This window comes from Papio anubis, chromosome 4, assembly GCF_008728515.1.
Source record: "Papio anubis isolate 15944 chromosome 4, Panubis1.0, whole genome shotgun sequence".
Classification (NCBI taxonomy): domain Eukaryota; kingdom Metazoa; phylum Chordata; class Mammalia; order Primates; family Cercopithecidae; genus Papio; species Papio anubis.
In genome coordinates, this window is record NC_044979.1 from 70980279 (window position 1) to 71007032 (window position 26754).

Below are 26754 nucleotides of genomic sequence, written 5' to 3' on the forward strand. Positions count from 1 at the left end.
GGCTGAGGCGGGTGGATTGCTTAAGCTCGGGAGTTTCAGACCAGCCTGGGCAACATGGTAAAACCCTGTCTCTACAACAAATACAAAAATAAGCTGGTCGTGGCGGAGTGCACCTGTGGCCCCAGCTACTCAGGAGGCTGAGGTGGGAGGATTGCTTGAGCCCAGGAGGTTGCAGTGAGCCAAGATCAGGCCACTGCACTCAACCTGGGTGACACAGTGAGGTTCCGTTTAAAAAAGAAAGAAAGAAAGAAAATAACTCTACAGGATCTGGCCCCCTGTTACTTTTCTGACTTCATCTCCCACTATTTCCCTTGCTTATTCCACTCTAGCCACCCCCTCCTCCTGCTCTTCCTTGAGAAGGTCCATCATGGTCTTTCTTGAGGGCCTTTCTTTGGATTTGCTGTACCCTCAACTATCTCCATGGCTCTCTACCCCACCTACCACCCCCTTGTTTTTTTGAGACAGTGTCACCTGTTGTCTAGGCTAGAGTGCAGTGGTACAATCTGGGCTCACTGCTTTGGCCTCCTGGGCTCAAGTGATCCTCCCCCCTCAGACTCTGGACTAGCTAGCTCCCACCACCACACCCAGCTAATTGTTTTTGTTTGTTTGTTTTTGTAGAGACAAAGTTTCGTCATGTTGCCCAGGCTGGTTTCGAACTCCTGAGCTTAAGCGATCTGTCCCCCTCAGCCTCCCAAAGTGCTGGGATTACAGGTGTACACCACCCCACCCAGCCTTCTCATCTCTTTCAAGTTTTTGCTGAAATATCTTCTGAAAGAATCACTTGAATAAGTGAATGACATGACATGAATGAATGATTGGTATGACGAGATATGACAGAATAGGTGCCATAAGGAAGAGTCAGAGTACTAGTGCCCAATGCTTGCCCTTCTAATAGAAGTTAACACAAATCTAACTTTCAATATTGATTGAGCACCCATTATGTAAAATAGACATGTATATGATTGGCTGCTATCAGTGAAGGGAAACATTGAAATAATCTTGTTGCTTTGGAAGGTATTCTTGAACATTTTCAGCACATACAAATAGCTGACTTCCTTAGTCACTGAGAAGGCAGTATCCCTTAACAAACAGGAATAGCTTCAGATACCCCAGGGCTTCCCCCTCCTATGCAATCAGCATCTACACACATAATCCCTCAATCCAGGCAGTATTTAAATCACTGCACAATTAGAACACTTACTTCTAGTCATTACTCTTAATTTGATGGGTAACTAAATCACTTACTGCCTCAATTCTTTTATCCCTATGATAAAATGTCTAATTTCACCTGGTTCCCAATTCAGGTTGAGATAACAGGACAACATGCACTTGGCTGTCAGAAGTTGGCAGAATGTATGCATTACAGAACTTAAGAAAAAATCTTTTTTAAAGCTAAGATTTCTAAATGAGGGCTATTTAAAACTCATCTTCAGTTTGTAGTAGACTTTAGGTCTTTAGTCTCTCCTTTTATATACATATTCTTTTAGAGATAATTGTCAGCAATCATGCTTGGACAAAAAATTGTATTACAGGTAACTGTTTTTCCTCTCTTCCTTTCTTTTCTCTTCTCCGCACATACATATGAAACCTGAGTAATCAACCAGAGACACTGAAATGTGTAGTTCACTCCAGGAATGGATTTGAGCGTTGGAGGGTAGGGAGAAGAATACAAAGGATTGAGGGAGCACATGTAGGGGAAACAAGGAAAGATAGTAATGCTAAATTTATAAACACTGCTCAATTCAATCCAAAAAGCGTTTATTGAGTGCAGAGCTCTGTGCTGGTCATTTTAGTAAAACCAAGATGAGCAAGACTCATGATGATTCTCTGTCATCAAGGACCTGGGAGTATGAGCTGAACTAAGACGCACACAAATTATTAAAATATGGTGCAGGGTACCCTATTTTAATAGGGTACATAAAGGAAGTCCAAGGAGAAATAAAGCTGACATTAAGAACGTTTTAATATGCCAGGGCAGTTACATATATTAACAACCCTTCCAAAACTTCCAGGTAGGCTCAGGGAGGATAGGTAACTTGTCATTAAAGCTAGAAAGTTGGTGTAGTCTGGCATTGTCCCTAACCTAGGTTCTGAAGCTCAGGCTCCTTTCAGAACACTACTGTTAAAGGGAAGCCCGAAGGAGTCGGGGGAGGGGAGTACGTTTTGACTGGATGTGTCTCGGTTGCCCTGGAGGGAACAGGAGGTCAGAAAAGCCATTTGGAGGCAGCGTGTGCGATAGGACTAGAAGGATGAACCGGAGATTGAGTGGGAACCAGTGGAGGGAAGAGGGAGGGACTTTTCAGGCTAAGGAAGTAACAAGAGCAATTAGCTCCTCTCATAATTCCTTGAGTCGAGGAGTTAACGTAGGTAGAAAAACTGGCGTCCGCCCCCCCCCCCCACCCTCCACCCCTGGAACTTTTCCATTGGAGCTTTTAGGTGTTCTCCAATTTCACCATTAGGTGTGTTATTTTTGTAACTTGAAGGAAAAAACAAAAAACAAAAAAACTCATGTTTTAATAGCACTGGATTCCTCGGACGGAGGGTGGGGGTCCGGCCAGGAGCCTCTGGCACATTCCGTCCCTTCTACCCCTCAGCTCGGCCGCCACCTGCGAGCCATTGATGTGCGGGAAGGGCGCTCCCTACAGCGGGATCCTCGCGGGTCGGAGGCCGGTCCCAGGCCTGGCGGGGGTTGACCCCGGAGGGCTGGGCCGGGGCGGGACCCCAGACGCACCTGCCCGCGAGGCGGCTGCGCGGACAGACGTTCCAGCCCCTCCCGCCTCGCCGTGTGTTTACGTGGAGACGAAGATGGCGGCGGCGGCGGCGGTGACGGCGCTTCCCGTGCGGCTGAGGGCGATCCGCCAGTGAGCGCCGAGACTGTTTCCACTTCGGGCGGGGGAGCGCCGGCCTGGCTCGGCTCTCTGGGCAGCGGAGCTTGCTGTCCCACCTCCGTCGAAACCGACCTTTCCCCGACCACCCCTCAACCCCTGTTTTCCCCTGCCTTCCTTGCAGAGGCCATGGAGGACGAGGAGAGACAGAAGAAGCTGGAAGCCGGCAAAGCCAAGGTAGGAGAGCCCGAGGCAACTGGGCCTGCGGTGGGAGGCGATGGCTAGCAAGGGGTGGGAGGGGGTCTGGGAAGCTGAGTTCGCCGCAGCCCCAGTGCACTGCCGGAGAGGGAGGTGCTGCAGGGTCTGCATCTCTCCTCGCCCTCCTCCTTTCCCCTTTTTCCAATTGGGGGACAAAGCCTTGTGCTGCTAGCTAGCTGATAATACTTCCGTGAGGATTGAATGTTGTGCCTTCTTTCTCGTGAATGTCCAAATAAAACTCCCCTTTTACTGTATTGCTGTAAACTAGTGTTTAGTTGCTTCTAAACCTCCGACCTTTCATTTTTTAAGGAGTTTTCTGGGTGGTGCAGGCATTGTGTTTTCCAGGGTGGGGATTTAGGGCTTTTCTTTATTGGGTTGGGGATTTGTGCGCTGATCATCGGCTTGTCTTCCTTAGGTGGCACGCTGGCACTCTTGGGTGTGTGTGATTGGCCTGTGACAGCTGTCTCAGCAGTGGCTTGTGTGTGCCACAAGTGCCAGCTGTGAACTTGGCTTTAGGGGCGTTTTTAGAAGCGTGTCTTTGTATGTTTGTACTTGAAGGTCTTTGTCATGGCATGCGCTTTTGTGTCGTATGGAATGTTAATGCAGTCTGTGAATGGAACTTCTGGGGACCGAAAGGTTCCATATGCCTAGTAACACCTATAGAATTCCTGCTTTGAGTAATTTAGTTGTTATATATCTCTCTGGCGAATCCTGATTATGCGTGTGCGTGTGTGTGTACATGTGTGTGTACGTATATGGAAAAGCCTGTAAAGCAAACAATACAATACACAATTATACGGAGGCATCGTTCATTGGGCTTCATGAGAAATTTAACATATACAAAATATAAGCTGCGTAGCATATTTCTTTTAAAAATTACATATTTGAGCGTATATTTTGTCTGGGCTCAAAAGCCCCCTTCCTCCCTTCAATGAAGTCGTCTTTTATAGATTATATTCTTTTTAGAGATAATTGTTAGCAATCATACTTGGACAAAAAATTGTATTACAGGTAACTGTTTTTCCTATCTTCCTTTCTTTTCTCTTCTCCGCACATAAACAAAGGAACCCAGGTTAGTGATTTATTATCAATGAAGGGCCATACCGCAGAGATGCAGTGATAGAAGCTCAACACAAGTTTGTTAAATGAATATAAATGTAAAAACTAGCTTCATATTTCTAAAATATAGTTGACTTTCCTATAGGATCCCTCTATTTAAGGTCAAGATTTAAATGCTTGTATATAGCCAGGTAAATTTTTACTTTCGAATCTATAAATGGTGGGAAAGGGTAATCAGGGTACCTTTAGAAGCCCAAGCGCTTACACTTGTGCAATCTGAGGGGCTGAGCAAGCTCTGTGCATCTAAGGAAGTAGTGGAGATGAAGTGTGTGCCCCCTCCAAAAGCACTGAAGATCTAATTAGATATCTTATTTGTCTGTTACCTCAGAATTTTTATTGCCTGCCCCCAGAAATATCTTTCCTAAATATATGTGAAGCAGTCCTACAAAACATGGTTTACTTTGGACATACACATTTCATAATAGAGGATTTATTTAAATTGCTTGCAGTTGTAGTTGATTTGGCAAAATACAATTCTAGTTTCTTTGTGTGTTTCTTTGTCTTTCAAAATTCTGCGTATGGGTAAAAACCAACATGTTTAAGATGAATTTTTGTTGTAAAAGATTATCTTCTTTTAGAATTTAGTCCTTTTTCCAGTTAGATATAAATCTATGAGACTTGTAAGGCAAGGTATGTTTGCTGCAACATTAACTATACAATATAAAAATGCTGACATTGGGATCCTGGGGCGAGAGGATCGCTTGACCCCAGAAGTTCAAGACCAACCTGGGCAACATAAGACTCCACAAAAAATTAAAAAAAAAAAATAGCTGGGCATGATGGTGTGTGCCTGTATGTATTCCCAGCTACTCAGGAGTCTAAGGTGGGAGGATCACTTGAGCCCAGGAGTTCGAGGCTGCAGGGAGCCATCATCATGCCACTGCACTTCAGCCTGGGCAACAGAATGAGATCCTGTTTCAAAAAACAAACAAACAAACAAAAAAACCCTGGAAATAACTTTTAAAGACAACATGAAGAGAATCATTTTCTAAGTTATATAAACATGATGGAATATTTTAAAGCCATTAAGATTATGAAGACTGCTAGGAATATGAAAAATAGTGTGAAAAGGGCATTATCAAAAATAGCGTATACATTATTTCATTTGTATAAACGTGTGCTTTCAGATTAGAACTGAAAAACTCTGGATTATAATGTCATTCAGCAAACCTATATTGAACCCCCATTTTATACCTAGAGGTGGTGACAGTGTCTGCTCTCAAGTTGCTCACTGTTTAGTGGGAGAGACAGACTCTGGGTGATAAGTACAAAGAGGGATGAGCTGCAGTGGGATTTGGGGGATATTTTTCCAGGTTTTGTTAAAGTGTTTTAAATGCTACGATCTCATTTTATAGAATTACTAATAAGGCTCTTACTATTGATATTAATGCACCGTAATATAATGTCTTTCAAATAGTAGTTATTCATACATATTTGCTTAATGGATGAGCAGAATGATTACTGAGTCATTAATAAGTGTTACTTTACTAGCATGGTTGTAATTTAATAACAGTAATCTAGAATTCTCTTAATGTGAATTCCATATTCCTGGTATCAGAAACAACTTTAAATGATCATTTTCCAAAGTTTATCTGAGACTTCATTCTCCAAATGTCTCATTTGTTCACTGGACTTAAGTATTGTATTTGATAATCTAGTTTCACAAACCACAACTTATAAATCTTTTGGGGGGTAATTTATTGGTAAACGGTTCCATTGAAAAATTCCCTTTCTGTGTCTAAACCTTATAAATGATGACTTCTTAAATAGCTTGTCATATATGCGGTATAATATATAGTATACTTTATAAAATATTTTATACTACCCCAAATCTGTAATAATGGGTTAATAAATTGTGGTATTTAAAATAATTCTACAAAGACTTTTTGAGTTCAGAAAATGCCCACAAATAATGCCAGGTTAAAAAGAAAAAAGTTACCAGAAAAAGGTATATGTACATGTTTAAATATCAAGACACCTGAAGCACCAAGATATAAATTGTGGTTATCTCTGGGTTGTGGGTTATAGGCAATTTTAATTTTCTTTACACTTTTAGTAATTTCCAAATTATTGATACAATATATCTCTTTTATGCCCAGAAAAGAAGGATCAAGTGCCTTTTTTTTTTTTTTTTTTGAGACAGGCTGTCTCCCAGGCTAGAGTGCAGTGGCACGATCTTAGCTCACTGCAGCCTCCACCTCCCAGGTTCAAGTGATTCTCCTGCCACAGCCTCCCGAGTAGCTGGGATTACAGGCATGTACCACTACGCCTGGCTAATTTTTGTATTTTTAGTAGAGATGGGGTTTCACCATGTTGGACAGGCTGGTCTCAAACTCCTGCCCTCAAGTGATCTGCCTGCCTCGATGTCCCAAAGTGCTGGGATTACAGGCATGAGCCACTGCACTCAGCCTCAAATGCCATTTTTAAAAAACCATGAAGGCTTATTAAATACATTATATTAAACACATGTTTTAGTGTATGACCATTATCCAGAACAGGAAAATGAGGCATAGAATAACTTATGTTTCCTATTTTAGTGTAGGCCTGGAATTGTAATTGTTATTTCAGTGCAGTGTATTATATAGTTGGGATTATACTGTTAGACATTTTATAGATCTCCTGTTTTTGTTGTTCTTCTTTCCTTGCTGTTAGTTCTTATTGCTATGGGAATGCTCTTACTCTTCAGCTGCCTCTTTTCCTAATTTGCTGTTTTAGGTTTGCTACAAGTAAACCCAGAACTGAGCTTGATAGAATACTATGTAAAAAGAAAACAACAACAAAAAAACAAAGACCTTAGGCGGGGTGTGATGGCTTACACCTGTAATCCCAACACTTTGGGAGGCTGAGGTGGGAAGATCGCTTGAGCCCAGAGGTTCTAGACCAGCCTGGACAATGAGACCCCATCTCTAAAAAGAAAAAAAGTATAAAAAACAAAACAGGCAGGGCGCAGTGGCTCATGCCTGTAATCCAAGCACTTTAGGAGGCCGAGGTGGGTGGATCACCTGAGGTCAGGAGTTCGAGACCAGCCTGACCAACATGGCAAAACCTCGTCTCTACTAAAAAATATAAAAAATTAGTCGGGCGTGGTGGCGGGCACTAATCCCAGCTACTGGGGAGGTGGAGGCAGGAGAATCACTTGAACCCAGGAGGTGGAATTTGCAGTGAACTGAGGTTGTGCCACTGCACTCCAGCCTGGATGACAGAGCAAGACTCTATCTCAAAAAAACAAACCAAAACAAAAATGGAGACCAGTGGAGTTTGCCCAATGGGCTTTAGGGCAATTTAGTGTTTTCTGCTGCTTGTTGGTTATTTTGGTTTACTATTGGGTCTCAGCTATTTCCTCAGTATTGATGTTGCAAGAAGCATGACCCTGGGAGATGTAAGACATTACTGCATTATGTATTAAGTAAATATTTTCAGAGCTAGGCTAACTCCCTCTACAGTGTTTTGACAGGGATGGCACTACATAGGTTGTCCTTGTGTTGAACCAAACTATTTTAACTCTGCTTTAAATGACTTCATTTTTTCCCAAGTATAATTATTCATGTCCCGTAAAGAAAGTATTGTAATTTAAGTGAACAGAATTAGAGGACAGTTGTATATTTAATATAAAATTATTACTCTTATAAATTTGCATTAGGTATACTTTTTTTAAGTTATTCAGTATTTTATATAATGGGCATTATTTGCTGAAGAATAAAAAATTATTGCCTATTATATTCAGTAATTTGTAATTACATGACTTTTGTTTAGCAAGCATTTTCAGTGTGAAGAGTAGTTCCCATTGTGTACCAAAAAAAGGATGATGCTTCATGCAAGCTGTGTATGGATTATTGATAGCAGGACTTTTCAATTACTGTTTCCACTGTGATAGACAAAGCTGGTTATGGTGTAAAACTGTTCTTTGCATGTTTCAGATAATGTGTTCCACAGCTAAGAAAGTGTTTTCCCTTCCTGTTTTAAGCATTCTAGTTTTTTATACTTACATGTGACAGAGCTTACTTAGCATTCGGAGTAGATGCAGCAGTTTGATAACCTTCATCAACATTTATTGTGGCAATGGTACATTGCCTATGACTTAAAACTAATTCATGACCTTCAGGCTTTTTTTTTTTTCTTTGAGACAAGGTCTCGCTCTGTTGTCCAGGATGGAGTGGCAGCCTGCCTCGACCTCCTGAGCTCAAGTGATCCTTCTGCCTCAACCTCCTGAGCACCTGGGACTACAGATGTGCACCACCACACCTGGCTAATTTTTAAAAATTTTTCGTAGAGATTGGATTTCACCATGTTGCCCAGGCTGGTGTTGAACTCCTGGGCTCAAGCAATCCTCCTGCCTTAGCCTCCCAAAGTGCCAGGATTATAGGTGTGACGCACTGCACCCAGCTCAGGCTTTGTCGGAATGAAGCAAAACATGGTGTTTAGAGAGAGAATGTGGAGGAAGGAATGTGATGCCCTGTCAGTGAAACTGAAAGTTGAATGATAGCTCATGGAAAGAGGAAGTGAAAAAGATAGGATACATCCAAGTGATTGAAATATGACAAGAACAGAACAAAAATTTTTTTCAACCAAAAACATCTCTCATTTTATAAATAAGATTCATAGTAAAAACTATGACTACAAAATGTCTATTATAGGCTACTGAATATTGAAATGTAAGTGAATTTCTAATATAGCTAGAAAAGGTTATGGTAAATTGTTAAAACAATAAGGGACATTGTTTATATTTATTTCTTAGTAAGATTCCACTAAAATTAAGATTAGTCACTTTATATAATTGGTTAACATTCATTTAAAAACTAATTTGAAAAAGCTGCGGAATTTTTCAAAACTTATTTATAAAAGCGGTTTGGCATCTGGGGTCTGTGTGTGTGTGTGTCTGTGCGTGTATGTGTGTGTGTGTGTGTGTGTGTGTGTGTGTGTGCTGGAGAGAGGGAGAAAGAGAATTTATAATATTGCTCTCTGGCCTGGTAGAAATGGCACTAGGACTTTGGAGACATTTGTTTGCTCATTTGTTCAACCAACATTTTTGAACGCCTACGACTGCAGCTATGAACTTTTACTTAGCAAGCTTTTTTTTCCGCCCCTTCCACCCCCACCCCTGCCCCCCGCCAAGATGGAGTCTCGCTCTGTCGCCCAGGCTGGAGTGCAGTGGCACGATCTCGGCTCACTGCAATCTCCGCTTCCCAGGTTCCAGCTATTCTCCTGCCTCAGCCTCCCGAGTAGCTGGGACTATGGCGCCTGCCACCACACCTGGCTAGTTTTTGTATTTTTAGTAGAGACAGGGTTTCACCATATTGGCTAGGCTGGTCCCAAACTCCTGACCTTGTGATCCGTCCGCCTTGGCCTCCCAAAGTGCTGGGATTACAGGCGTGAGCAACCGCGCCTGGCTGCAAGCATTTATTTAAATGATCACAAATTCTGTGCCTTATTTTCTATTGGAATAATCTTATGATGTGTATCTCAACAGGTGTTTTGAAGGATAAATGAAATAATGGGAGCTTTTTGAGTTCTCTAGGTGCTAGATATAAAGAACCTGTAATTATTTTTTTAATTGAGGTGAAACGCGTAAGAAAAATTAACCATCTTAAAGTGAACAGTTCAGTGGCTTAACACAATGTTATGCAACTACCACTTCTATCTACTTCCCAAACATTTTTTCATCTCTATAACTCTGTGCCCATCAAGCAGATATTCTTCATTGCTTCTTCCCTCTAGCCACTAACAATCACCAACACACTCTCTGAATTTACCAGTTCTAGATATTTCATATAAATGGAATCATATAATATGTAACCCTTTGTGTCTGACTTCTTTCACTTAGTATGTTTTCAAGGTTCATCCATTTTGTTGCATATATCAGTACTTCTTTCCTTTTTATGGCTGAATAATATTCCATTGTATGTATATACCATAATTTGTTTATCCATTTCTAGACATTTGGGTTGTTTCTACCTTTTGGCTATTGTGAATAGTGCTGTTATGAACATTTGTATGGATGTATTTGAGTACCTGTTTTCATTTCTCTTGGGATATACTTAGTAGTAGAACTGAGCAAGGTAATATGGTAGTTATATTTCAACTTTTTGAAGAACTGTCAGACTGTTTCCATAGTGACCGTACCATTTTACATTCCCATCAGCAATGTGTGAGACATTCCAGTTTTCCCATAGCCTCACTAACACTTGTGTTTTCTGGTTTTTGTTTGTTTGTTTGTTTGTTTTTAATACTCATCCTTGTGGGTATTAAGTGGTTTCTAATTGTGGCTTTGGTTTGTATTTTCCTAGTAAATAATGATGTTAAGTATCATCTTTTAATGTGCTTTTTGGCCATTTGTAGGTTTTTTTTTTTTTGAGATGGAGTTTTGCTCTTGTCACCCAGGCTGGAGTGCAATGGCGCAACCTCAGCTCACTGCAGCCTCTGCCTCCTGGGTTCAAGCAATTCTCCTGCTTCAGCCTCCTGAGTAGCTGGGATTACAGCCACCCACCACCATGCCCGGCTAATTTTTTTGTGTTTTTAGCAGAGATGGGGTTTCACCATGTTGGCCAGGCTGGTCTTGAACTCTTGACCTCAGGTGATCTGCCCATCTCGGCCTCCCAAAGTGCTGGGATTACAGGCCTGAGCCACTGCGCCCAGCCCATTTGTAGATCTTCTTTAGAGAAATGTCTGTTAATATCCCTTGCCCATTTTTTAATTGGGTTGTTACCAACTTCTTTTATCTAATATTAATTATATCTATATCTCTATCTATATATATATACTTTCTATATTTGTGGAGAGAGAGAGAGCGTGTGCACTCAAGTGCCAGAGAGGAATGGGTAGAAATACATATCCCCAGTGGGATTATCTTCCATTTTTTTTTTTTTTAGGCTTTTTGGGCTTTGCCAAAATTTAAATTGTTGCTTCCTTTGAATAATAGATTCTTGGTGAGTTGATAAGAGCATGATGCTGAAGTTTGATTTCTTTGTTGGCCAGTGAGTCATTCCATTCCATGACCAGCTGTTTTACAAGTGCATGCAGTTGGTCAAAGGGGCACCTGTTGGATTTTTGGCTTGATCATTGCCAATCCATTTACACTGTGAGAAAAAAGTAACTTAGGGTTCAAAAATAAAAAGACCTGTCATTTTAGTATGTGAACATGGCAGATCTATAGCTACTTCACCAGTATGAGATGTCTTTGTTATCATATTGATACCCCTTTTACTTTTTATCTTAGTCATCACCAAAATGTAACTTACAACACTTAGTGCCCTTCTAGGTGCACTGCATAAAGCTTTGGTTGATTTGTGCATGAGTTTAACAGTATTCAAAAGTGTTCAATATTTAGAGTATTCAAAAATTTAATATTATTTCAGGAGTAGTTTTGGTTAGGTTCTTGTTTAAATTTATAGATTCTTTTGTACTATGTAAAATTCCTTTTTCCTCCTTGTTCATGAACAATGTAGTGTTTGTTTTCAGTTACCATCAGAGTTATGATTCTTATTGTGGTTTACTGTTCTCTGAGATTTTTGTGTGGTCTGAAAGTTTCTCTGTAAGTTTAAGGGTTTTTCCCCCTTTTAAGAAATCATTTCTTAAAGCCCCCAAGATTATTGTTTTGATGATTCAGAACTATACTCAACTTTACCATACAAAGTTCTAATCTATAAAGATTGTTTTCATAGGTTCTCTGATTTACAGATCTCTGAAAAACTAATAGGATATAAAATCTAGGCTCCCCTATTAGTACTGAACACACTACAGAATTTGTTGTTTAATAGGATTCCTCATTGTGGGCTCTGTGATTAGGCTGTATTTATTCCTCCAGGATCCCACTTTTTTTTTTTTTTTTGGAGACGGAGTCTTGCTCTGTCACCCAGGCTGGAGTGCAGTGGCGTGATCTCAGCTCACTGCAAGCTCTGCCTGCCGGGTTCACACCATTCTCCTGCCTCAGCCTCCCCAGCAGCTGGGACTACAGGTGCACGTCACCACACCTGGCTAATTTTTTTGTATTTTTAGTAGAGACGGGATTTTACCATGTTGGCCAGGCTGGTCTTGACCGCCTGACCTCGTGATCCACCCACCTTGGCCTCCCAAAGTGCTGGGATTACAGGCGTGAGCCACCGCGCCCGGCCCAGGGTCTCACTTTTATTCAAGTTAGTATTGCCTTATTAGTTGTTTCCCCAGAGAAGATAGTGACAGGGATCAATTATAACTGGAATAGTAGTTCTCCGTATGTATCATGAATCAAATTTTGTGTGTGAAGGAGACCTTGTGGGGATTGCAGTGGGCATGAGGCAGAGATCTCAGTTAATTCTTATGCCATTTATATTCTCTTGACTATATATAATTGGTTTCTTGAGAGCCAAGTAAATTAGTAGATCTTCTTCTAAATGGCAAGTTATTAGAAAAGAAACTATGTTAAAACTGCATTAGCAAATATCTACTGGGAGTTTATGTATGAAGTAATGAGTTTTGGCTGAAAGTTACAGAAACTCTCTTATCTATTCATATACAACTTAAAAAATATTGGAAATACTTTTGGTGTGAATTTTTTTATACTTGCCAAAATAATATTTAATTTTAATTTGTATAAATTCCTTTCACAATGAAAATTCATATCTGAGCATTTCTAATGCCTCGTATAACAAGAGAACTCTCACTTTTCCACTTTAAACAACCATTCATAATTTTTATAATAAAGTTTGAGAAAAAGAAAATTAGAGTTCTTTTTTAGTTGAAAAGAATATGTAGTTTTTTTTTGTTTGTTTTTTTGTTTTTTTTTTTTTGAGACGGAGTCTCGCTGTGTCGCCCAGGCTGGAGTGCAGTGGCCGGATCTCAGCTCACTGCAAGCTCCGCCTCCCGGGTTTTTACGCCATTCTCCTGCCTCAGCCTCCCGAGTAGCCGGGACTACAGGCGCCTGCCACCTCGCCCGGCTAGTTTTTCGTATTTTTTAGTAGAGACGGGGTTTCACCGTGTTAGCCAGGATGGTCTCGAACTCCTGACCTCGTGATCCGCCCGTCTCGGCCTCCCAAAGTGCTGGGATTACAGGCTTGAGCCACCGCGCTCGGCAGAATATGTAGTTTTTTAATAAATTCAAAGGGTGAGATAAAGTAGGTAATTTTAATAGGCCTCAGGATTTTAATTGTATGGCAGGAAAGTCTGTCCACTTTTTCTCTAGGATTTGTACTTAAATTTTTTTATTGTTCTATGCTTTCTCTTCTTTCTTTCTCTATCTCACTCTCTTTCTCTCTATTTTCTTTTTTGCCCTTTTTTTTTCTTTTCTTTCATTTTTGAGACAGGATCTCACTCTGTTGCCCCGGCTAGAGTGTAGTGGCATGATCATGGCTCATTGCAGCCTCGACCTCCTGAACTCAGTTGATCCTCTCACTTCAGGCTCCTGAGTAGCTGGGGCTACAGGGGCTCACCACCATGCCTGGCTAATTTTTAAAATTTTTGTAGAGACAGGGTTTTGCCATGTTGCCCAGGCTGGTCTTGAGCTCCTGGGCTCAAGCGGTTCTCCCACCTTGGCCGGCCAGTATACTGGGATTATAGGTGTGAGTACCACTCCCAGCCAATGTTCTCTTTTCTGTCTCATGCACCATGATATTTTCTAGGCTCAGTAGTTTAGTTTATACTTACTAATGTATTCAGAAAGCATCTTGGTTAAAAAATCCTTTGAATTATTCTGTGATTATGTCCCTTTATTCTATACACTCATAACCAAATCCTACTTTTTAAATTAAAAATTGGTTTCACACACTTGGCGGTGAGCCGAGATCGCGCCGCTGCACTCCATCCTGGGCAACAGAGTGAGACTCTGTCTCAAAAAATAAAAAATAAAATAAAAAATAAAAAATTAAAAAGTTGTCTCACACTTAACCTTTTTCTTTCAATTCTAATATTGCAGTCGAATAGAATCAGGCCCACATTCCCTCATCTATTTGGTTTCCTTACCTCTACTTCATCTTCTCTGGTTCATCCTATATATTGTCACTGGGTTAATCTTAAAACACCCTTTTCATTTTGTTAACCCTCTACTCCATTCTTTTCAGTCTTTCAGATCAAATCCTAGATAACTTAATATTTACTCAAGCCTCTACTTCATGCAAGTCAGTGGGAATTCAGAGATAAAGTCACAAGCCTGCCTCTGATACTTTCACATTCGAGTAGAGTAGAAAGTCAATCACAATATAGTAAGTTAAGTATTCAGAGTGAAGTACAGGGAGTTATTTACTCACTCAGTAAATATGATTGAGCACTTACTACTTGCTAGACACTTTGCTAACACTATAGGATGTTAGAGACATGGACTCTGCTAAGCATAAGCTTTATGTAGTTAGTAGGCAGAGACGTAAAGAGATAATTATAAATACACGATGGGTAATATAATTCTGGGTCCATGAAAAACACAGAGGAGGGATATCTGATTCCATTTTAGCAGTTAGGAAAGGCTTTCTGGATGGATAAACACTGAATGAAGCCTTAAAGGATGGGGAGGAACTGCCCAGGTGAGAAGGGAGTGGAAGGTGAGTAGAAGCTTTCAGAAGAATGAGACAAAATGGAAAAAGCACAGAGATGTGGAATCATTTGACTTGTTTTGGAGAAGGCATTGTATTACCTACCTTGTTTGGTATTATTGGAGTATAAAGCTATTAGCAAGATGTGGCAAGAAATGAGACTATAGGCTAGGGCTCCATCTTGAAGATCCTTGAATCTATGTTAAGGAGATTGAATTTTATCCCGTATTTTGTGGGAATCTATTAATGAGGGGTGTTTTTGTATTTTATGTATTTTTTTAGAGGCAGCGTCTCACTCTTTCACCCAGGCTTGAGTGCAGTGGCGTGATCATAGATCATTGCAGCCTTGAACTCCCAGGCTGAAGCAATCCTCCTGCCTCTACCTCCCGAGTAGCTGGAACTACAGGCATAAACCACCCCACCTGGCTTATTGATGAGTGTTTAAGCTGGGGAATAATATGGTTAGCTAGATTTGCATTTTAGATAGACGCATTCGACAACTGTGTGGAGGATAGGTTGAGGAGGATAAAACCATTTACGAGGCTGTTGAAAGTACAAATGACAGACAGTGAGGCAGGAACAGAGGGGATACATCAGTAAATATATAGAAGGTAAAATCAGCAGAACTTGGTGACTGGCTGGATCTGAAAGGTAAAGGATAGTGAGCATGGAGAACAAATATTTACTACTAAGAAAAATGTGGTGAAGGTTTCAGTTGTTGACTTAGGCAAGATTGTGAAATCAGTTTTGTACATTTTATATTATAAGTTCCTTATTATACATCTAAATGGAATTTTTCAAAGATTTTGAATTGATAATTGTAGTGGTTATGAGGTTGGACTGGACCAGACCATCTAGGCTCAAGTCCTGACTCTGCCGTTTACTAGTTTTTTGACATCAGGAATTTACTTAACCTCTCTCTTCCTCTGTTCCTCCTCTAGAAAATGAGAACAATAATAGTACCTGCCTTGGTACTTGGGGTTGTTGTGAGGATTCACTGATAAGTATAAAACATTTAGAACATCGTCAGTTTGTAAGAAGTGTTCAAGAAGTGTCAGGCATTATCATCATTATTGTCATTCTGGAGTGTAGAGGATTAAGCTATATAACAGAAAATGGGATTGGAGAACTAGGGATCAGATAATGAGGAGCCACATATGACATTTAAAATGTTGTGGATGTTATCCTAAAAGTAGTGGAAAACTGTTAAAGAATGTGTGTTTGTCATGGTTAACCTCTAATGTTATTTCTTTACCCCCCGCCCCAACACACACACAAAATCTCACCTTAAGATAGGTATGCTGCCACCAGGTGGCAGTTATATGTTATTGCTGTACAAATGAAGTAATAAAAACCACTATGTTTCTTTTTAACATAAAATATTTACTTGATTAAAATAGCCAAGTGTAAGCAATCTAATTCTAGTAGGGCTCTTTTGTTCCAAAGCAAAAAAAAAAAAAAAAAAAAAAAAAAAACCCAGTTAAGTAAAGGAGAGAAAAGAATGGGTAATTGTAAAGATGTGGAGGTTTCAGAGGAAGTTCAGAGTATAGCTGGGCCTCATGGAAACTGAAAAGCCATTGGAAACTGGTGCCATTCTCTCCATCATTTTTTTTCTCTCACTTTCACAATATGTTATACTCCTCTCTTTGTAGATCAGCTTCCTTGCCTACATATCAGTTTGCACATGACCAAAATTATGGGATGAGTCTCCAAATCTGTTCTAGCCAATGGAATGGTTTCCTACTAAATATACCTTTATTTATTTATTTTGAGACAGGGTCTCACTCTGTCACTTAAGCTGGAGTGCAGTGGCATGATCATGACTCACTGCAGCCTCAACCTCCTGGATTCTAGTAATCCTTCCACCTCAGCCTCCCAAGTAACTACTACAGGTGCGTGCCACCATGCCCAATTATTTTTTATAGAGGCAGGGTCTCACTGTGTTGCCTAGGTTGGTCCTGGATTTGAGTGATCCTCCCACCTCAGCCTCCTGAAGTGCTGGGGTTATGGGCGTGAGCCACTGCCCAGCTCTACTAAATATACTTTAAAAAGAACAAAGAAGGGGAATATAAAAATTATATAAATATAGAAACACATCTACTTACAGAGTAATCATCGAGCCTAGAGGCTCCCAAATGTTGCTGCATATAGGAAACACCAGGGAAGCTTTACAAATTTTTTGATGCCTACATTACATCCCATACCAAAATCAGAAAATCTGGGGTGTCAGCCCTCACTATTTTTTGTAAAGATCCCCAGTGAGCAGTAAACTTTAGGACCCACTAACACAGCCACTTTACTTGATTCTACAACACTGTGATTATGTCTCACGACCTCTTCTAAGCCAGCTACTTTACTTGGTGTGGAACTGAAGGAATAGGGATGATTCAATGCCAGAAGGAAAATTGACTGTGTTGGATACAAACAGAAGCGTTTTATAGTCTGTAACATGTTTAGTAGGTTGATTATGTAAACTGTACTTTATAGATGATTTTAGGAGTATCTGTAGATTGATATGATTATTTCATGATGCACTCCTTTTAGAATCCTTTATATAAGATGAATCTCCTCATGTTATCTTTCTGGACAACTTTATTACCTCCTTGTTTCCTAATTCTAAGAGAAAAATCTAACTGATTGACCTTTCTTTCCTTATCAAACTTAGGATGGGAGGAGAGGCAGGGGTGTCATGGATGGGAGAAGCTATGAGCACTGGTTAGTTCCCTCAGAAGGAAGTTCTACATACTTTATACTAAATGTTTCTTCTACAAAAGAATATATGTGAAATGTATGTATAAAATAAAGACTGATGATAAAAAGAACACCTCTATACCTATCACCCTGCTGAAGAAGCATACACATATGAATATATTTGAAACCTTTTCTCATATCATCCCAACCCTTCACTTGAGGTACCTATAGTTCTGAATTTGTTTATTTCCTTGCTTTTCTATACCACATCTATGTACACATACAACATATTCGTTTTCCTGTGCTTGAACTTAATGGTATATGAAGTCATCAGTGATTTGCCTTTTGTTCAGTATCATGTAGAGCATGTTCACTTCCGCATAGTATTCCATTATAGGAATTTACATCAGTATCCATTGTGAGGTCAGTAAGTATTTGGGTTGTTTCCAGTTTTTACTGTTATAAATACTGCCACTGTGCTATTTTTTTTCTGTTATGATGTACAGCACGTGCCAAGGGTTTAGAGATATGCAGAGATCATGATCCCAAGGTCCTTCAGTCCTTGGGGGTAGTGACTATGTTCAGGAATAGAGTAAGAAGAGGGAGTGAAGTCAAAAGCAAACTGATATTCATGTGTTTATTACATGCCTGGTTTCATCACATAAATGATATCTCACAGATGTCCATGGGAGTTGATGATGGATGCTGGATACCCGATGTCCATCAACATGGACCACTATACTGACCAGATGCAGCAGTTCTTTTATTTTTTAGCAAATATTTCCTGCAAAAATATATTCATATAAAAGGGAATAATGTATAATATAGGTTTATAAATGAGTTAACCTCAGATGGTAAACTGGCATGCATTTTATGCTGTTAGAGAGTGTCTGTTTGTTACAAATATACCTTGCTTTGGGCATTCTTCTTTACATAAACTGTGCGGTGTTAATTTGTTGTTTATTTTTAATGGGATTAAACTTAATAATATGCTTAGGGTAGATAACGTTGGGGCAAAATGCCATTCTTCTCACTGTTCATTGTTAGCAGTAACCGAGATGACTATAAAATGAAGCAGAGATAGGTGGCATCTAAACAGCACTTTCTTTCTCTTTAGGGATAACATTTCTAGTAGGTATGTAGTTGTATATATCCTTTAAAAAAAAATAGTGATATTAGCATATGGGCCCATGACAATTTTATTAGTGAATATTCTTTAGAGTTGTGTGAGGGAGTCAGGCAGTAAAGATCATTCAAAGAGAAAAACAATTACCTGTTGTGTTATAACCTACAAGTAATGATTTTGAATAGTTTGTTATTGTCTATTCTTTGTTTCTATGCATAAGTAAAATGTTACTTAAATCTTTATATATGCAGTTTTGTTCTTTTTTACCCAAGTTTATGTTGAGAGCATTTTCCCTCATTAAGATTTTTTTTGAAAACATCATCATCATCATTATTATTATTATTTATTATTATAATTATTATTTGAGACAGGGTCTCTGTCAGCCAGGCCGGAGTGTAGTAGCTCACTCCATTCTCCACCTCTCAGGCTCAAGTGACCCTCCCACCTCAGTCTGCCAAGTGGCTAGGACCACAGGCCTGCGCCACCATGCCTGGCTAATTTTTGTATTTTTTGTAGAGATGAGGTTTCACTATGTTGCCCAGGTTTGTCTCGAATTCCTGGGCTTAAGCAATATGCCCACCTCAGCCTCTCAAAGTGCTAGGATTACAGGCATGAGCCACCACGTTGACTTGAAAACATTATTTTTGACAGCTGCATGTTGTTACATTACATGGTTGTGCAATAGTGTAACCATGGACCTGATATATCACCTTGGTTTTTAAAATAATTTTAATTTTATTATTATTACTATTTTTGAGATAGGGTCTCACTGTGTTGCCCAGCCTGGAGTGGAGTGCAGTGATGTGATCCTAGCTCAGTGCAGCCTCACTCCTGGGCTCAAGCAGTCCTTCCACCTCAGCCTTTCAAGTAGCTGGGACCAAAGGTGTGGGCCACCACTTCTGGCTAATTTTTTTTTTTTAATTTACTTTTTTAAGAGATGGATCTTCTTATGCTGTTCTGGCTGGCCTCAAACTCCTGGCCTCAAGTGATCTTCCCACTTTAGCTTCCCAAAGCACATACTCTTTTTGAAACATTATTTTCATTCAACAAATAAACATTTGTGTTTATGTGGCAGGCAATGAAATTGTGTTAAAATATGCAACATTTAGATGGTTCCTTAAGCTGCAGAATTTGTTTTCTTTTTAGATATGATGGTGGTCCAAAACCTTTATTAAAAAAAATTATATCATTATATTAAATGAGATTATAGGCTATAAGTAGGACTGAACTGGTCACTCAATAGTATAAAATCCTGTGATCTTTTCCATTCCTGATTCCCTCAGGCCTATTTGGCACTGTTATTTTCCAACAGTTTGTATCTTTGTGGTATTTAATAATACTTTAGAGCATACTTAAAATGTTGCTTTTATCTTCTTTGCTTTCAGTTGCCTTACTTCAACTTCATTTACAAATGGTCTTTGGGACAACTGTTACAATCTTTTTATTTCCCTAGTTAGGCTACTGGAGTTTTGTTGTAGTCGTTTGTATAGCATTCTTGTTTATCATTCGTTAAGGAATATTAAAAACGTTTAAAGGCAGCATTGACAAATATATATAGTCATCATAATTAGAATTAATTAGTATTTTTTAACTTTTCTACAGCAAAAACAAAAAAACAGCTCTATTTACCGCTATTTTTGAATACTGGAGAAACTAGGTAACACATTTAAGTAATATTTTGTACCATTCTCTCTAGAGTATATTTGTGTCATCGTGTTTGTTTTTATTTTCTCTCCAGTCTTATCAAAAAAGCACTTGTCTGTTTGGTGATATCACTTGCTCATGTTCTTTAAGTTAGTGTTCTAGGATTGTACTGTAATGACAGATGAATGAAAAGCGAGATGAGAATGCATGGAAAGCAAATGGTATAATGGAAAGTTGGATTTTGAGTCAGATATTGTTGTTCCATTTTATTTTGCTGCTTACTGCTTATGATCTTGGACAGATAGCCCATATTCATCTTTAAATCTCAGTTTCCACATTCTTTCAACATTTCCTGACTTCTCCCCACATGACCCCATCTAAATTAAATCTTTTCTGTCTGAGGCTCTCCTAGTACCTTTTTCTTCAAAGCACTTTTTATCCCTTGAGATGATACATTTCTGTGTTTATCTATATTTAATTTGTTTTTCCCACCTGTATTACAATTCATGAGAGTAGGGTTTATATCTCTTTTATTCCTCACTACATGTCTTACCTTAGCACAAAGTTGCATACATGGTGGGCAGTCAATAAATATCTGTTGAATAAATAAACTACTTACTACCTGACATATGCCAAGTTATTTTCTTCACAGGTAAAACTCTACAACCACATCTCTTTTGGAAAGCCTTCTATGAAGAAATCAGGACAAGAGAGGTTCTCATACCACCTCCTTAAATATATATAGGACTGTTGAGCTTATGAAATTGTGTGTTAGCTTTTTTCTCATTTCCCATAACTTGATGAAATGAGGGACTGTTATTAAATAATAGTAGACTAAAGGGTCCTACTGTTAAGATCATATATTTTGACACATGTCTAGCACAGTGCCTGGCACATAATGAACAATGAACACTCAAGAAACTGAAGAGATTCCAAATAGTTGAATTTTTGAAGTGACATTATAAAAACTTGGCTTTTTTTTTTTTTTTTTTTTTTTTTTTTGGAGACAGTCTCACTCTTTTGCCCAGGCTGGAGTGCAGTGGTGCCATCTCGGCTCGCTGCAACCTCTGCCTCCCAGGTTTAAGTGATTCTCCTGCCTCAGCCTCCAGAGTAGCTGGGATTACGGTGCCTACCACCACACCCGGCTAATTTTTGTGTTTTTAGTAGAGACGAGGTTTCACCACGTTGGTCAGGCTGGTCTACATCTCCTGACCTCAGACGATCCGCCCACAGCCTCCCCAACTGCAGGGATTATAGGTGTGAGCCACCGCACCCGGCCAAAATGTGGCATATTTTATACAGCATTTTGAAAATTCATTGTTTTATTCAGAATGATCATTTATTAAGTTAACAATCTTGAGTTTAAGCAATCAGTTATTATTTGTATTAAGTCATTTATTCATGTTCTGATCAGAGTAAGACATTTGCTTGAGATTCAAACCAGTTTTGAAAGACAATTATATATGGACATATATCTTTCCAGTAAATCTTGCAACTATTTCTGTGACTACATATGTTAACATTTTTATAATTGGCTTCCAAATAACAAACACAGATGGCTGTAGTCTGAATTTTCATCATGTTTTAGAATAAATGTTTTCTCAGAAATTTAAAGTGCATCATTTCAGTATAAGATGATTACCTAATTGAGTAGAATTTTGTCCTTATCTGCTAGCTTGCCAGTTTTCAGATTGAAAGTAAATAGCTTAAATATCGATTAATGTAAGAAATTGGATATATATAATCTTGTTCCCTCTCTCACATTTTTACCAAACAGAACTCTTGCTAAAAAGTTATTGTAGGTATTATTTTTCTGAGAATTTAAATTTTGTTTTGCTTTTTTTCTTTTGGTGGAGGAGAGAGATTATAATTTTTTGTGTTTTAATTCATTTAATAAGTAACTAGAAATTTGTTAATTTTGAAACCCTGAGGTTTTAAGATAGTAGAATTAAATATGCCTGTTAGACTGTTTTGGTTCTCAAGTCCTGTGAAGTGGTGCTTAAAATTATTGCTTAATGGTGACTTTTCTGTAAAAGATAAATTATTTTTTCTTAACATGTATTTATTGAATATTATTTTAGGCTTTGTATGTATAGCAGTGAACAAAAGAAAAGCCCTTACCCTCATTGAACTTACCTTCCGGTTAATCTGAAAAATAATATGACTTCATATAATCAGTAACATAGGCCTAAAACAATGCCATGGTAATTTAATGTCCTTAAAAGTGATGCATTCTAAGCACTATAATAGAAAAATTCCTCTTTTTATTCCATATCTATCCATTGTCTTTTTAATTTGGGTTCATTTAATAATGAATATTATTGTCTCAGATTTTTAATTGAACTTTTTATAATGCAAAGTTTTTTTCTCATATATTATGTGTTTGCAAATCTAAATAAATATTAAATATAAATTATGTATACCCTAATTACAGTTGGAATCTCAAACCAAATTTTCATCTTTGCCCTGATATATTTTGCTGTCTCAATGTATTTTCTAATGCAGACAATGTAGAATTTTAAGTTTCTGAAATTGAGCATAAATATCAATAATACTATTAATTTCTTTTGGTTTTGCATTCTCTCTTAGGAATCTTTCTTTTTAAACAATGCGCCTAGAATTCTGATTCCATTTACAGATAATACATTTAGCAGTATTCCAGTTGGTTTATTTTTAAGAATGAATTTGCTGTCCTCCAAAGTAGTTTAAGTGCATTCCAGTTGCTTAATGTACAGATAGAGGCAACTGGTCTTGCACCTGTTCCTCAAGGAGACATGAGGTGAAATAACTGTGTAGTTGCTGAATAACTGGGAAAAAATTTAAATATAATCTATTTTTATATTCTACTGGGCTAGTGATTAGCTATTTCTGATTTACAAATTAGATGTCTTCATTAAGTAAACAATACGTATACTTTCCTTCATCCACAGCAGACAAAATAAGTATAAAATATGTTGTGTGTTATTCTGTAGATAACATATTTGTCACATATTTTGATAGTAATATGAGCATCATTAAAAATTGCTTTATTTTTATGATAAATTTTCTGGCAATTGTTGTAATTGGTCTAATTAATACTAGTAATCTATTAATACTAGTAGTGTATTTCTTTTTTTTAAGGCACAAAGAAACTTACACTTTTTCTTATTCTTTTGTTTCTCTCCTCTCAGAATGACCAAACAGCTCAAATTCAATTTAAGAATAGGTGGCTAATAGTTACTTCTTAGAAAAATTAGAAAATCTATTGCGTAAAAAAGGAAATTTCACATGAGCAAAAGGAAAAATACCTGCAATCTCAAGTCCAGAGATACACCAAAGTTATTAGTTATATACTTCCAGAGTTTCTCTATGCCTACAAGTACAATGTTATTAAAATTCCAGCTAGATGTAATTGTTGAAGGATGTGAGTTTGAGTCCTGCCTTCTCTGTTAAAAGGGGTGTACAGGCCGGGCGCGGTGGCTTACGCCTGTAATCCCAGCACTTTGGGAGACCAAGACCGGTGGATCGTGAGGTCAGGAGATCGAGACCATCCTGGCTAACACTGTGAAACCCCGTCTCTACTAAAAATGCGAAAAACTAGCAAGGCGAGGTAGCGGGCGCCTGTAGTCCCAGCTACTCGGGAGGCTGAGGCAGGAGAATGGCGTAAACCCGGGAGGCGGAGCTTGCAGTGAGCTGAGATCCGGCCACTGCACTTCAGCCTGGGCGACAGAGCGAGACTCCGTCTCAAAAAAAACAAAAACAAAAACAAAAAAACCCAAAAAATATTAGCCTGGTGTGGCTGCGTGCGCCTGTAGTCCCAGCTACTTGGGAGGCTGAGGCAGGAGGAAGGCATGAACCTGCAGTGAGCGGAGATCGCGCCACTGCACTCCAGCCCGGGCGACAGCGAGACTCTGTCTCAAAAAAAAAAATAATACTGTGCAGAAGCTCTTTAGTTTAATGAGATCTCATTTGTCAATTTTGGCTTTTGCTGCCGTTGCTTTTGGTGTTTTAGACATGAAGTCTTTGCCCATGCCTATGTCCTGAATGGTACTACCTAGGTTTTCCTCTAGGGTTTTTATGGTATTAGGTCTAACATTTAGGTCTCTAATCCATCTTGAATTAATTTTCGTATAAGGAGTAAGGAAAGGATTCAGTTTCAGCTTTCTACTTATGGCTAGCCAATTTTCCCAGCACCATTTATTAAATAGGGAATCCTTTCCCCATTTCTTGTTTCTCTCAGGTTTGTCAAAGATCAGATGGCTGTAGATGTGTGGTATTATTTCTGAGGACTCTGTTCTGTTCCATATCTCTGTTTTGGTACCATGCTGTTTTGGTGACTGTAGCCTTGTAGTATAGTTTGAAGTCAGGTAGCGTGATGCCTCCAGCTTTGTTCTTTTGACTTAGGATTGTCTTGGAGATGCGGGCTCTTTTTTGGTTCCATAGAGCTTCTGCACAGCAAAAGAAACTACCATCAGAGTGAACAGGCAACCTACAGAATGGGAGAAAATTTTTGCAATCTACTCATCTGACAAAGGGCTAATATCCAGAACCTACAAAGAACTCAAACAAATTTACAAGAAAAAAACAAACAACCCCATCAAAAAGTGGGCAAAGGATATGAACAGACAGTTCTCAAAAGAAGACATTCATACAGCCAACAGACACATGAAAAAATACTCATCATCACTGGCCATCAGAGAAATGCAAATCAAAACCACAATGAGATACCATCTCACACCAGTTAGAATGGCGATCATTAAAAAGTCAGGAAACAACAGGTGCTGGAGAGGATATGGAGAAATAGGAACACTTTTACACTGTTGGTGGGATTGTAAACTAGTTCAAGCATTATGGAAAACAGTATGGCGATTCCTCAAGGATCTAGAAGTAGATGTACCATATGACCCAGCCGTCCCATTACTGGGTATATACCCAAAGGATTATAAATCATGCTGCTATAAAGACACATGCACACATATGTTTATTGCGGCACTGTTCACAATAGCAAAGACTTGGAATCAACCCAAATGTCCATCAGTGACAGACTGGATTAAGAAAATGTGGCACATATACACCATGGAATACTATGCAGCCATAAAAAAGGATGAGTTCATGTCCTTTGTAGGGACATGGATGTAGCTGGAAGTCATCATTCTTAGCAAACTATCACAAGAACAGAAAACCAAACACCGCATGTTCTCACTCATAGGTGGGAACTGAACAATGAGATCACTTGGACTCGGGAAGGGGAACATCACACACCGGGGCCTATCATGGGGAGGGGGGAGGGGGGAGGGATTGCATTGGGAGTTATACCTGATGTAAATGACGAGTTGATGGGTGCTGACGAGTTGATGGGTGCAGCACAACAACATGGCACAAGTATACATATGTAACAAACCTGCACGTTATGCACATGTACCCTAGAACTTAAAGTATAATAATATAATAATAAACAATAATAATAATAAAATAAATAAATAAATATAAAGAGGTGTACGTATTTTTTCATAAAAATCGATCATACAGCAGTAATATACCTACTACTGTGTCATGAACATTTTTTTTTTTTTCTTTTTTTTTTTTTGAGATGGAGTCTGGCTCTGTCGCCCAGGCTGGAGTGCAGTGGCCGGATCTCAGCTCACTGCAAGCTCCGCCTCCCGGGTTTACGCCATTCTCCTGCCTCAGCCTCCCGAGTAGCTGGGACTACAGGTGCCCGCCACCTCGCCCGGCTAGTTTTTTTGTGTTTTTTAGTAGAGACGGGGTTTCACCGTGTTCGCCAGGATGGTCTCGATCTCCTGACCTCGTGATCCGCCCGTCTCGGCCTCCCAAAGTGCTGGGATTACAGGCTTGAGCCACCGCGCCCAGCCCATCATGAACATTTTTGTTAGCAATAATGGTTTACATTAATATTTTAATATGGAGTCATAATAGTTAACCTAGTGTTGCCTAAAGCATGTGATACATCCGATATTAGGTGGTGATATTTTAGGTCTATCCTGATCCAGTATTAAAAACATTGGATAAATGGGTACAATGTACACTATTTGGGTAATGCCTACCCTAAAAGCCCAGACTTCACCACTATGTAATAAAACTGGATTTGTACCCTCTAAATCTATAACAATAAAAAAATAGAAAAATAGAGAAAAACATTAGATAGTATTGTAAGAAAGTTATTATGAGGTTTGCCAGTTTTCTTTTAGTTCATCTGCTTATGATAGCCAAGAGTCTGTTTGATACTCGTATATCTTTAACATCCTTTTAACACTTGCCCATTTCTCTCATACCCTTCAACAAAATCTAACTAAAATTTTAATAATTTTTTCATTGTATTTGTTTTTGTTTACTTTTCTAAAAAAGAAGTGACAGTGATACATTTAATTTGTGCCAGGGATAGAAAGTCTCTTTTTAAAATAAATTTACTTTAAAATTTTTATTGATGCATAATGTATATATTTTGGGAATACATGTGATAATTTAATGCACTCATATAGTTTGTAAAGATCAAATCAGTGTAATTGGGATGTCCGTTACCTTTAATTGGATATTCAAATATTTTTTAGAAATATTCAAATTATTTTCTTCTAGCTATTTTGAAATATTCAGTAGATTTTTG

General features: G+C 38.8%; 1 protein-coding gene across 14 annotated transcripts in view; it reads left to right on the forward strand.

The window, feature by feature from the left end:
* The first annotated feature begins 2791 nt into the window (after nt 1-2791).
* The window catches only part of AKAP9 (A-kinase anchoring protein 9), a 172210-nt gene continuing 148247 nt past the window's right edge, over nt 2792-26754 (forward strand). For 10 of the 14 annotated variants that reach the window (XM_021936074.2, XM_021936076.2, XM_021936072.2 and 7 more), the window contains exon 1: nt 2796-3062. In XM_021936074.2, coding sequence (XP_021791766.2) covers nt 3015-3062 — 48 coding nt within the window. In that variant the 5' untranslated portion in view covers nt 2796-3014. Of the gene's footprint in view, nt 3063-26754 lie in introns of all 14 variants that reach the window. The other 4 variants (XM_021936082.2, XM_021936084.2, XM_003896346.5 and 1 more) reach the window with 3 other exon arrangements.